At 45.6% G+C, this 13,545-nt stretch overlaps 1 protein-coding gene across 1 annotated transcript in view; it reads right to left on the reverse strand.

Moving 5' to 3' along the window:
- Window positions 1-3,028: 3,028 nt before the first annotated feature.
- The window catches only part of SRPK1 (SRSF protein kinase 1), a 43,547-nt gene continuing 33,030 nt past the window's right edge, over window positions 3,029-13,545 (reverse strand). Inside the window, 4 exon segments of the mRNA XM_056132372.1 lie at window positions 3,029-4,118; window positions 6,106-6,198; window positions 9,871-9,940; window positions 11,938-12,045. Coding sequence (XP_055988347.1) covers window positions 3,934-4,118; window positions 6,106-6,198; window positions 9,871-9,940; window positions 11,938-12,045 — 456 coding nt within the window. The 3' untranslated portion in view covers window positions 3,029-3,933.

A 13,545-nucleotide genomic window follows, 5' to 3' on the forward strand; every position in this document is an offset into this window, starting at 1 on the left:
GAACAGTTAAAGGTGGGGTAAAATCAATCTCAGCTTTGCTGCTTCTTCGGAGCTGTACTTTGTCCTAGAGGACACCTAAGTGTCCCATAGCCCCAGGAATTCTGGCTCCCTACACCGACGTGGAGGCCCAAGACCACCTCAGCTGGTCAGTTGGGAAGACCATTGAGCTGAAAGGGCTCAAGTACCTGGTTTTGCGTTTGAGTGTCCTGGGTTTGAAATATGGCACCAGTGACGCTAGGGGCTATGTCTTGTGCTAGGGAAACCAGACCCGGGCTTCCCACAAGCAAAGCATGCACAGGCTGTCACCACTCCACAGCCCTCCAGTCCTGGTGGAAGTCGGGAAGCCTTATGTTGCAAGCAGAGCACATTGGAAAACCCTCCCCCCCCACCCCCCCCCCCCCACACAATTATCCGCTGAGATATCGCCTAGCAGCACTCAGTTACAGTGGAACAGTTCATGCAGTTTCAGGGTGGGGAAGGCCCTTCTATGAGGAATACTGAAAACGACACAAATAAAATCCTGAGCCCTGCTGGGTGTGGCCTCAAAAACCAAAATCAAAAGACAGAAACAAAAAGTGCAGATTAACAGGCCCATTCAGTTACAGGAAAACCGAACTGTTTCAAGTCAGGATATTGTTTATTTATTTAGCCCCCAAAGTAATGCTCAGGGGGTTTCTGGGGCTACTGCAACAATCCTAGGTTAGGTCTGATGGCTTGAGGCCTGGGTGCAGACGCGATGGAGGCGGCCCAGCCGGACTCCCCAATACTCCATGGTAAACGGAGACCTGCCAGAAATAGTCTTTGAGCAGTACCCGGGTGTAGTCCCTTAACCCCACCAAGAAAGTGTTTGCTTCCTGGTTCAGCCATTTTAAGAATTTATTCTAAGGGACCAATAAATGCATAAAAATCTGTGTTTTATAGTTTATTAACCAAGGGCCTTAGAATTTCTAAGTCTTTGGCATTTTGAACATTCCGTAATTGCAACTGAGGAAGAAGGTAGGGATTTGGAGTTTGTTTTGCGATTCCCACCCCACCTCCGATGACTTTTGGTCTTTAAATTGACCAAAAGTCATCAGAACTCACAAAATGACCACACATTCAAATTTAAAACGTGCAATTTCATTGTACATCAAAAAAAAAAGAGGGGGGGAGTGGAGGAACAGTACAGTGGGTAAGGCACTTGCCTTGCATGTGGCTTGCCCCTGGCACCCCTAATGGTCCCATGCCTGCCAGGAGTGATCCCTGAGCAGACCTAGAAGTCCCAAACACTGCGGATGTGGCCCCAACTCGTCCCCCCAAATAAATAAAACTGAAAAATATACTCACTCACTTCTTTCCTCCATCCTGAAACTAGGATCAGAACAACTTAGGCAATATATAGAAATCAGGAAACATGCACGTTATTAAATAATCTGTTTATTGTATTGCATTTACAAAGAAAACAGACAATGTGCCCAGTAGAAAGAATAAAAATGTATTTGGGATTTTTATTTTTAACTGACAGCAAATAGAAATCCTTTAGTGAGATTGTGGCAATTTGACGATATAATTAAGTTCCATAAAGGTACACAGGGTACTTGGAAGGTCAAATTCATAGCTGCCTTTCTACGGCTTCTAATTTATCTGGCTCCTTAAATAATGGGGGAAAAAGCCCTTAATCGATGCGTAAACATTTCCAAAATGAAATTACAGGTTCTCTGACTAAAACTCTTTTCCATGTCAATTGTTAAGATGGGTCTGTGTGTGCGTGCATGTGTGTGCATTTTGGTTATTTCACCTTAATATCACAATTCTTTTAATTCCACAATTGCGATTTTACAGTATAGAAAAGGATTCAGTTCTCGTCGGCTATTGCTTTAGATGTACGTATATGTCGTTGAAAGCCCAAAGTGGGATTAGAATTGCTGAAGGATTTTCCCTGCCGTATGTTTGATACAATCTATGCTTTATCGTGATAGGTGCATAGTCAACCTCACCTAAGATTCTTTCTACAGGAACATGTCTGATTTCAGAACCGCCCAATCAGAGTCTGAGGAAAGGCTGGCGCGCAGCGCTCAGGGTAGCACGGTTAGTTCACTGGACTGCAGGAGTGGCACCGTGTATTCCTTTGCCACCGTAGGTGGTTAAAGGACAGAAAACTGATTCCCATCCCTCAGTATGGATGGCAGCTCCCGCACAGTCTCCAGGGTCGGTGGCTTTGCAAGCTAGAGCCCCACGTTGCCTCGCCTTGGCGCTCTGTAAATCTGTCTGGGAGCCGCTTCCGAAGAACAAGGTGATCCCCTAGGCCCGCTTGGTCCACGCTGAAAAAGCAACTGGGACCCTAATCCTGCCCCTCTTTTGCCTTTTAATTAAGATGGGAGAAGTATGTAATGTTGTGGGTAAATCTAAAACAGGTACACTCCAAAATAAAAATTTCCAAAGCCATTTCTCATTAAAAAAAAAAAAGTCTCAAGTAACATCTCAGTCATCTCAAAATTGCAGTTTAAATCTGACATCATAGAATATAGCAGCAGAGAATGGCTAATCTTAAAAACAACAAAGAACAAAAGAAACAAAGGTCCTCGTCCACTCCAAAACACACACACACACACACACACACACACACACACACACACACACACAGAAGGGGGGAAAAAAAAACCCCAACCCTCCCCACAAAAAACCTGCAACTCTCAAATAAACATAAAAAAAAAAAAAGTGCCACCCTACCCCTCCGCTGGTTCTTTTATTCGGGGATTTTAAGACCTGAAGCCTCTGAGGAAATCAGTCAGGGAAAGTGCTCCAAGGCCAAGGTCGAACTTTAAGACAAGATGGGGGAGAGGAGGAGGCACAGGGGGAAAGAAAAAGTTAATTACTTTAAAATAAAAAAAAAAGTAGGGGGCTGCTTTTGTTTTCTTTTGCTGTGGGGCTGGCAGATCTGAAGCAGAGCCTCACCAGGCGAGGCGAGTGCCCACTCTGAGCCACCTCTCAGGTCCCAAGAGGGGACTAACATGGGGAAGAAAAGAAAACGCTGTGGCATTTGCTTCCTCAGGTGGGGAATCTCTGCAGCCCAGACTGCCTTCCTGAAGCTGCCCGGGATTCTTCAGTCACCGGGCAACAAACTCAGGTGCCAAGAGTCAAGCACCAGGCGAGGATTCCTAACGCCAGAGAAGCCCATCGGAGGAACTGCTGGTACGGAACAGACAGGGGAACTCCCGGGAAAGGACTTTTGGCTCGATAACTGCGGCTCTGAGGAAATCACTAGCCAATGGCTCTGTTCTTGTTACCATCAAAAAAATCAGACTTGAAGATTCACGATCTTAAAGAGTTATTAAGGGATGAAAGGAATTTGACGGTGCTTTGAACAGTGATAAAACACATTCGATGTTTCTACAGCTCATTTACAAAGACAGTCGCAGGAGAGAATGTGAATAGAGAGAACAACAGAAACAATCCAGGAGGATGATGCAGCCTGGACCCAGCAAGTTTAATGCCTCTGCTGTGCACGGAAGCGACACTCTTCTCCCCTTCTCTGCCTTACGCTGGCGCTGGGACACGCACTAGAAAACTTGACTCGTAGAGTCAGGAATAAAAGGATGCGCTCACACAAGCCTTAGAGCTCTCTGAAAAAGGACTCGGGCGCATAATTTAAAGGATGTCCTAATGCAAAGACAGGGCACAGGGCGAGAGATTGCTTCACATTTCAGAACCTTAGTCTTTGGCGGAGCCTGATCAAGGCCAGATTCACCTAGGATGCGCCCTGGGGCTGTGGGGGATATCTCCACAGTGTCAAGTAAGCACCCCCCCAATGAATAGGCTGGATTAAAAGGGGAAAAAAAACAACCAACAACCTAGAAACCCTCGAGGAGAGCTTCACCCTGAAAAGGGACACGAGCAAGAGCAGAGGGGAGGGGCCGCGGCCTGCTGAGGTCTCCGCGCAGCGCTGGGCGGGCCTTACGAGTTGAGCCACGGGTGCCGAAGACAGTCGGCGGCAGTGGCTCTCTTCTCCGGAATCAGCTCCAACATGGGCAGTAAGAAATCCGTGAAGCCGGCTGCCTCTTCCTGAGACCACTCATACTTCTCCACCAGAACCTCAAAAAGGCCCCAGGGTTTCAGTTTCGTGATGTGTTTCAGGTCACCTGTGGCAAAAACAGCGTGAATGAAACAAATGGACCAACCGGGACCAGCCACAAGACCCTGCCGTGGAAATCACTCTGCTGGCGATGTCTACAAAGAATCAGGTGGGCCGTCAGAAACCGATCCCTGCCCTCCCCCGCAACAGAAAAAGCCTGAACTCTCCCGCAACTCCCACGGTGACTCAGAGGCATTTTATCAGCACATAGTCAAAGTGGTTCGCCCTCTTATGGGGCTCTATATTCCAGCCAATAAAAGGTAAAAGGTAAAGGCCCTCCCGTTGATCGTCGATTTGCTCGAGCGGGCCCAGTAACGTCTCCATTGGAGACTTTGTTGTTACTGTGTCTGGCATATCGAATACTCTCGGTAGCTTGCCGGGCTCTCCGAGAGGGGCGGAGGAATCGAACTCGGGTCGGCCATGTTGGCCGCTTGTAAGGCAAACGCCCTACCGCTGTGCTATCGCTCCAGCCCAATCGTTCCAGCCAATATCACGTCAAAATGTACCAGCAGCTTAAATATAGAGCCCGAAACATGCAAACATGTGACAATTTCTACAAGATGCAAAGATCAGTGACTTTTACAAGATCAATGACTTACTAAAATTTTTATTCTTTTGGGACATTTAAAATCTATTCTGTGGGCAGCTAATGACTACATATTCGATACACACTGCCATAATCTGAGCACACAAACACTTTTATGAAGCAATTTACTATTTTTCTGTAAAAATTAGAAATGACTGAAAATGGGGTGGGGGTCTGGGCCACACCTGGTGGTGCTAAGGGATCACTCCTCGGTGATACAGGGAACCAAGGGTTGAACCTGCACCAGCTGTGTGGAAGTTCCCTACCCACTGCACTACTGCTCCAGCCACTGGCTTTTACGTACTGAGAAAAATAGATTTCCCCCCCTTAAGTCTAGGAGCAGAAGTTGTAAGGTAAAAAAGAGATGGGGAAACAGAGGGATAAAAAGGCAGTACAATTTTCTAGACCCCTCTAGGTCATACTTTACCATTTCAGCTTTTTAAGTGTTAGCTAAATACATAAAAAAAAAGGCAATTTAAATATGTCTTTACTTCATATATTACGAAGTAAAACCCTTGGTGACTTTTATTGGTCTCCTTTACCAATAATTGAGAATATAAACACAGGACATGGCAAAGGGTTTGGTGTTCAAGTAACTGTTGGGTGTCACAGGATGCCTGGAACAGTCTGCCCTAAGGAAGCGAATGCCAAGGATGGAGAGAGCCTGAAGGGCTGAAGACAAGCAGAGCGGGGAGTGACCCCCAGCATCACCAGGTGTGGGGTCCCCAAATCCAAAACCCAGAAGATTAAAACAAACAAAAAAACCCCAAAGGGTAGCTTAAAAAGCAGCAAACACAGCAGTCTGAATTAAATCCCAGTCCCAAACTGGCCACTTCAGAAATGTGTACAAGGAGTAACCAACCAACAATGGGCCACGTACCAACTACTTTACGTGACCTGACGCGTATTAACTCGCTTATTAAGAAGATTGCTGCCACCACTGTTTATTTAATTTTTTTGCTTTTTGGGTCACACCCGGCAACGCTCAGGGGACCAAATGGGGTGCTGGGAATCGAACCTGGGTTGGCCACATGCAAGGAAAACGCCCCACCCAGTGTGCTATCACTCCAGCCCGCCACCACTATTTAAAACACAACAAAATAAAGCCTGGTCACGTGACACAGGCCATACAACTAGTACAACTGGGACTCGAACCCCAACAGTTTTGGCTCTAGCCTTTGTTCTCAGAATTTATTTTTATTTTATTCAAGATCAAATCCATGATGCAGCATACACGTGATCTAATCTTGGCGCTCGATTGCTTTTATTTCACCTTTCTGCATTCAAAGTAAGAGCTTTTTTTGGGGGGGGGGTGCGCGTAATGTGAACATATACCCAGCTGTACTTACCTTATTATTTAAAAAAACTCCTGCCTCCTCCAAGTCTGGAACAAACACATTAATTTTACCTTTTTTGGTGAAAAATTCCTTGGAATATTTTCCTGCCACAATGAGTTTGCGAGGCACCTTCCCCAGAAGTTCTATGATCAATGCAATGTGATCTGTATGTTTCAAACATTTCAAGAGGGGGGGAAAAAAAGACATACATAACAGGAGTAACATACAGTTCTAGATACCGGCAGAAAGAGTAGCATGCACACCTCTCTGTAAAGCGTTTCAGGTTGGCTCTCTGTGCGAAATGGGCAGAGGAGGACTCTATCCAGTGAGTGGAGAATCCAGGAGACCGGAAGGACACCGGAACCCACTCCGGGGAGGGGGCCCCAGAGGTAACTACAGACAGTCTTGGTGTGAATGCACTGCTTCCTGGAGCTGGGTCCCTAGGGCCTAGACGAGAACTACGGTAACAATACTACCTCTGCGATTGAAGAAGTCCTGGGAATATTTCCCACTGAGGGCAAAGCGTCTTGGAATTCTGCCTATCAGCTCTATAATGTGCGCAATGTGGTCTAAAATAGAAGGAAGGGCAAGAAGAACAGGATCAAGGACAAGGTGCCAGAATCTCTTCTGTACGAATAGCTTCTTAAAGTACTAGCTGTTTTACATGTAACTACAAATAAAACCAGAGATGCTTGGGGGGAGGCTGGGAAAAGCCGGATTGTTTCAGGTGGTGTGCCGCCAAGTCCCATTCTACTGAACATGGGGTCAACCCACCTCTTCATTTCTCTTTATCTACACACTGTTGACTACGTGCAAAGACTCAGGTAGATTGGTGTTAAGGTTAAGCAATCAATCTGTTCTAGAAATTCTAGAACTTGTTAAGACTGTTCCGGGGTTAGAGCAGCAATTATGGTATTTAAGAACAATGCTGCCGGGGCTGGAGCAATAGCACAGCGGGTAGCGTGTTTGCCTTGCATGCAGCTGACCCGGGTTTGATTCCCAGCATCCCGTATGGTCCCCCGAGCACCGTGAGGAGTTAATTCCTTAGTGCATGAGCCAAGAGTAACCCTTGTGCATTGCCGGGTGTGACCCTACAAGCAAAACAAACAAACAACAACCCCCCCCCCCCCCGCCATGCTGCCAATGAAGACAGCGGTCAGCTGTTTTCGTAACTGACTGTATAAAATGCCCAAATTTAGGTAATAGCCACTTTAAAGATGAGAAAAAGGAACCTTGGGTAGAACGACCTGCTTGAAGCTCTAGGGTTGGTAAAAATTAGACCACGAATAAAAACTCACATCTTTTTTTGTTTTGGGGTGGGGACATTCCTGGTTCTGTTCAGATGCCGTGTCAGAACCTGAACCCAGGCCGCAATGGACACGCTAGACAACTGTCTTAACCTCTGTACTCTCGCTGGCCCTGAAAAACCTCATCTCAACATGGTTAATCTAGGGCTTTTTGGGTGTGTGTGTGTGTGGGGGGGAGGGGTGCAGGTGTGGGGTTAGCACTTAGCGGTTCTGGGAATTCAACCCATGCCTCCTACATATAATGCAAATGCTTCAGCCCTTTACAAACATTTTCTTGGGGGGAGGGGTTGTGGGGGAGGGACCTGTGGGGTGAGGGTGGTGGTTGGGCCACACTGGCAGTGCTCAGGGCTTACCCCTGACTGTGCTCAGGGACCACTCTCTGTGGGCTCTGGGGGCTGTGTACGATGCCAGGGACCAAAGCCGGGATGGCCGGGCGTATAAGGTAAGTGCCCTACCCACTGTACTATTACTCTGGCCCCTCCAGCACAAACATGTTAAAGTATCATCACACTTGACTATTAGAAGGTTCCAACATTGCAGTTCTTTGCAACTGTCACAGCGTGACCTTGGTATGTGCTGGGGGAGGTGTACTGTCTTTCACCAGAAGTGAGCTCTGGGCCAGTCAGCACCCATACTTGAGAGAGTTCGACTATCTGTGTCACTCTGCAGTTGACAAAACTAAGAACACTGATGATGTTCTAAAAAGTGATGTCTTCTAGTTACAAATGAGCTTTATAAATGATTTTATTCTACTGATAGGATCACCAGGTCAATCACTTACAAACTGCCAGTAACAGGCCAAGAAAATAGCTCAGTGGAAGAGCACATACTTTACATGCGCAAGGCCCTGGGTTTAAGCTCTGGCACCATCAAAATATAAAATAAAAACTCAGTAATGTTTCTTTCAGGGGAGTAATACGCTAGTAGTATCCATATACGGGAATCTATGAAAATATTGTATCTTTCTCATGTAAATATGAAAGTGATAAATGAGGCTTTACATTAATCACTATAACCTTTGGGCAGTTTTGGTTAATTTATGATTGGTTTGGTAACAAGTACCTGGCTGCCAAGAAATCTCTGCCGATTTTAGGCAGGACCTGCAAATAAATGTCTTCGTGTAAATTAACAATAAATGAGACTATATTTTATCTTACTGTAAATTGCCAAGAGAAATATTGGTTCTTTTAATAGTTATCAAGGAAACTTTTTCCCTTGAAATTTTGTTTAATTTCAGCAACCTTTTTCTGGGTTATTAATTAATCACAGGACTGATATACTTGGCAAAACTGATAAGAATATTTTGCCTCGTATAATAAGAATTAGGGTTGCAGGGTAAAGATACAGACGGGTCCCAGCCTTACCATGAACTGTAACCAACTTTATATACACACACTAAGCTAAGGTATGTATGATTTGTTTTTTTTTGCTGATATGGATCAAATCAAGTTGGCTCAGGTTTCAGATAAGGACTGTTGGTACTGACTGGTCCAGGAAGGACCTGAATACCTAGGTAAATGATTCTTCTTTGACTCCTGAGACTTCTCATACATACTTCAACTTTTGGGCATGGCAGCACAAATCCTATACAACATTAATTTTAGGCACTCAACTTCCTCTGTGCCACGCGTTATTTTTAACAAGCAGAGAACAGAAGAAAAGAACTGTGTCCAGAGGTAGCTATCACAGTATATTTTTACTAGGGGCTTATGTACAGAAAACTTGTCCTACCTGTAACCATTAAAATAGGCATTTGGCTATGGTAATTAGTACTCTACGGTTTAGGAATATCAGTAGGACTTACTAACACTGCATATGAATAACTCAGAGGAGCACAATTTGAGAAATAGCACATGCTCTTCATTCCACAGAGCATAAACCTGATTTCCCAAAGCATCAAGGAAGCACAGAACGTCATACATAATCTACCTCCACATAGGGAGAGAGATCTGAGCTCGGGCTCTCTCAAGCTGCCTAAACTGTGTAACTAAAGGCAAACCATTTCTTTGCTATTTTCATGCAAGCTATTAACTCATCCAGTGGCCCGGGTGCCACACATCTGGTGCCCGTGTGTGACTTCTCAGACGGAGCAACGAACAGCTGGGGCTATTCCCATGGCTATCACTGCCTGCAAACCAACCGTTCTGCTTTGAGATGTGTAATCTAAAGAAGTAAGCGCCTTCAGATCCCCTTGACGGGGGAGATTTTCTTGTTCTGGGAGACGGATGCCAAATATCTCTGTCCTGACGGGTGCAAAGGTCAGTGTCGAGAAAGAAACTGGCCTCAATTTTCAGAAAATTGAGCTACGGGACACCCTTTTCCAGAGGGGAGGTGGCCTGCACACTCAGGCAGGGTGCTGGTGTTTACAGTGGCTGACTTGCCGACGAAGCGGGAGTCATGACTGAGCACGAGTTTAGGAGCAGAGAGACCACTGATACAGTAGGAATGCATTTTTTATACTTGGATCTTTCCTGCGATCTAGTTACTGAGCGTACCAGAAGGACAGAGGCATGTCTGGGAGAGGCTCACCTTCGTCCCGGGTGTATTCTTCCCCGGAGTGGGGCTCGAACAGGTAGTCCCCTGTCGCCAGTTCAAAGGCCTAAGGAAAAGACAGCGTGTGTGGCTCTTATCAACTTTCCTCTGCCCTGGTACAACCCACAAATGATCAGATTCTTAAAGACTTTCCCTGGAAGTTTTTCCTCCTCCTTATCTCTTAAAATGGATCTAGGAAATAGTAAACCCAGTTTGTATCACCATGTGGACTATTCCACTTACCCTGTCATGCACCAATTCAGCTTTCAAGTTTCAGTTTTTGTTCAGAAAGGACCATGTCTGGACAAAAATATATCACTCATCTTCAGGGTTTTAATTTGGGGCCATACCTGGTGCTGCTCGGGGTTTACTCCTGGTGGTGCTGCAGGGACCTCAGAGCGCTCGGGGTCAGCTGCCGTTTCCAGGTCCCACCCCCACCTGCACTCTAAGTTTTTAGTGTCTAGAAATTGAGATTCTGTACCCAAAATTAAAAAATCCGGACATTTCACTATGTCTTTAGTATTTGGTTAAAAGGAAAAAAGAAAAGAAAAAGGAAAAAGTATTTCAAAATTCTAGATCTGGACAGTACTCTCTAAAATGTCCAAACTAGGGGCTGGAGCAATAGCACAGTGGGTAGAGCGTTTGCCTTGCATGCAGCTGACCCGGGTTCAATTCCCAGCATCCCATATGGTCCCCTGAGCACTGCCAGGGGTGATTTCTGAGTACAGAACCGGGAGTAACCCCTGTGCAACGCCAGGTGTGACCCAAAAAGCAAAAAAAAAAAAAAAAAAAAAAAAAAAAAAGAGTCCAAATTTCTATGTCTACAGAAAGTCAGGAAAAGATTTAAGCGTAAATTTACTCATTGGTCACTCATTTGTACGTGACTGGAAAGTTCATTCACCCGTCAGGACAGAGATATTTGGCATCCGTCTCTCAGAACAAGAAAATCTCCCCCGTCAAGGGGATCTGAAGGCGCTTACTTCTTTAGATTAAGTGTTATGCAGCATGGAAAAATAGCAGCTGGGTAATGAAGCCTTAATTCACTGACTTTTTTTAAAAAAAAATCAATGTAACAACAGTTAAAAAAAAGATTTTGTTGATACAGAAGTAGGGTTAAATCAAGTGCTAGTCCCTGGTGATTCTGATTAAGCCTATGTTGTAAGTAGTCCATGATCTCCAGAGTTGTGAGGCAGATTTAATTGGACATACGCTGACCAAGGGTCCAGAAACAGGCCTCAAGTGGCTTGCGAGTGTCTTATGTCAGCTGTTGAGGACAGAATGGCCTCCATCTTGGTGCAGGCATAGTCACAGCCCCCAAATTTCAGGCACGTCTCTTACGATCAGGAAGGTGATGGCCTCTTGCTGGGAACGGATTCCTTACGCAACCCACAGTCATTTCCCTACTCTAAAGTACTTCAAATTCACAAACTCTCATAGTGGGAATTCAACAGATACAAGTTTTTTTTTCAATGAGTGAAATAAACTTGTGAGTTTTTCCTGAAAAATTTCACCTGGGTACTTAAATAGAGTCACAGAAAGGTTTCCGAAAATACTGTTTCTGAAACTTAAGGTATTTGATAGTAGTTACAAGTTTACAAATGAGGTTAAAAGCAAAACACCAAACTACCCTCTCTGCCTTTGGAGGCCTGCTGGGCACAGAATTTCTAAACACCCGAGAATATCCCAGGCTGTCTTCACTGGCTGTGGCCGTGTCTCTGGAACCAGCAAGCACAGGGCTCTTACAGGGCCTGAGAATAGTGCTGTGGTGAACACTGCCCTACTCCACGGGCTGAGCACAATGCCAGCAGCACTGCTAGGAGCGGTCCCCGGCACAGCGACAAGGTGTGGGGTTCCCCCCTCGCCACCCATGGCAGTGGAAAGGGCAACACCGGATGTTTGTGGCTTTTGAGAACTCAGACTTCTCCAGACTCAAGACCCAGCATGCCAGTGTTAACTCACCAATTCCCTCCTGTGCTTGTGAATTGGCCGGTGTACTAAACTGAGCCAACAGGCCAGGTATGTGATTACCACACAGCAAGTCAAGGCGGAGGGGGAGAGCATTACCATGCACGCAGTGCTCCAGATGTCAGCAGGGGTGTTATAGCCAGAGCCAATCAGGACCTCCAGGGAGCGGTACTGCCTTGTTTGAATGTCTTCAGTGAAGTGTTTGTGCTGAGTGAAGGAAACAGTATTTTAGAATCCATTTTTCCTAAACAGGCATGGCTGCTTGATAATTAAGATGAAAACGAAGCCTGAAGTTTCCTCCTAAACAGTTTAACTAACTTTGATTATTTTGATGCTAGGAGTTTCAAACATCACTCTGTTTTTCACACAGTCTACCCCGACGTCCCAGCCCCCCACCCCCAAAGTATCAAAACAAAAAATCTGTGAATGCCATTTGGGTTCTGTATCGCCGAAGTGTAGACTTATTTGGGAGGTTTGACCCCCAGCTTCCCACATGATTCCCCAGGCCCCCTAAGAGGGATCTCCACAGAGCCAGGAGGAGCCCTGGGCACCAGTAGGTGCAGTCCGAAAACAAAACAGAATTAACAAAGAAAGATGACACCTGTAAAGGAACTTGAACTCAAGGGGGTGGTGAGCTGTACACATAGTCTTGGGAAAAGAATACAAAACAGAGCAACGGGAAGCATTCTTTGCTTGGCAGTGAGGGGGTCACGGTAGAGCTTTGGCATTCATTCCGAGTCACCACAGGTTATGAGGCCTTGAGGATATGATCCAGTTTCCCAGTGGAGAGGGCCAACTCTGACAGCCGCTTCTCATTGGCTGGTTCTGTTTTGGGGGGAACAGGTGGGAGCCCAGGTCTCCAAATGTAGAACACACAATTAACTACCCTTGGCGCAGTCTCCTGGGGCCTGAGAGCTACACTACCTTTAATGGACCATAGGCCAACAAACCACACAAAAAGCAATACAGAATTTTTTTTTTTTTTTTAGGTCAAACCGGCGATGCTCAGGGGTTACTCCTGGCTCTACACTTAGGAATTACTCTTGGCAGTGCTCAGGGGAACCTATGGGATGCCAGTAATCAAACCCAGGTTGGCCGCGTGCAAGGCATAAACGCCCTACCCGCTGTGCTATCGCTCCGGCCCCAATACAGAACATTCATAAAAAAGATTTAAAAAAAATTTCTTAAATGAATAATCGTATTAGGGCACTCACTACAAATCAACCATAGGTAAATTCAGTAACAGAACTGCAAACCGTAGTGGCCAGAATACAAGAAAGAATAGGAAAGTGCCTGACATAGAGGTGGGTTAGGAGGAGGGAAAATGGAGACATCAGTGGTGGGAAATGTATACCAGTGAAGGGATGGATGTTGAAACATTGTATAACTGAAACTCAATCATGAGTAACTTTGTAACTGTCTATCTCCCATGAGTCAATTATGAAAAAGAAAAATGTGTGGTAGTGACAATGTATCAATAAGGAATACCCAACCAACTAGCTTTAACATAAATTCTAAATCAAGAAAAAGTTCCCAAAGTAAAGTGAATGGAAAGGCTACAATTAGTAAGTGAGATACTCACTTTTGACAACTGGGCGCTTTTTCTGGTGTGGGGGTGACAGTGCACTGCACCTGGTGGTGCTCAGGGATTACTCCTTGCTGTGCTCAGGGGTGCTGGACATCAAACTTGAGCCTCCAGGAAACAAA

The sequence above is a fragment of the Sorex fumeus genome, unplaced genomic scaffold, assembly GCF_029834395.1.
Source record: "Sorex fumeus unplaced genomic scaffold, SorFum_2.1 ptg000094l, whole genome shotgun sequence".
Classification (NCBI taxonomy): domain Eukaryota; kingdom Metazoa; phylum Chordata; class Mammalia; order Eulipotyphla; family Soricidae; genus Sorex; species Sorex fumeus.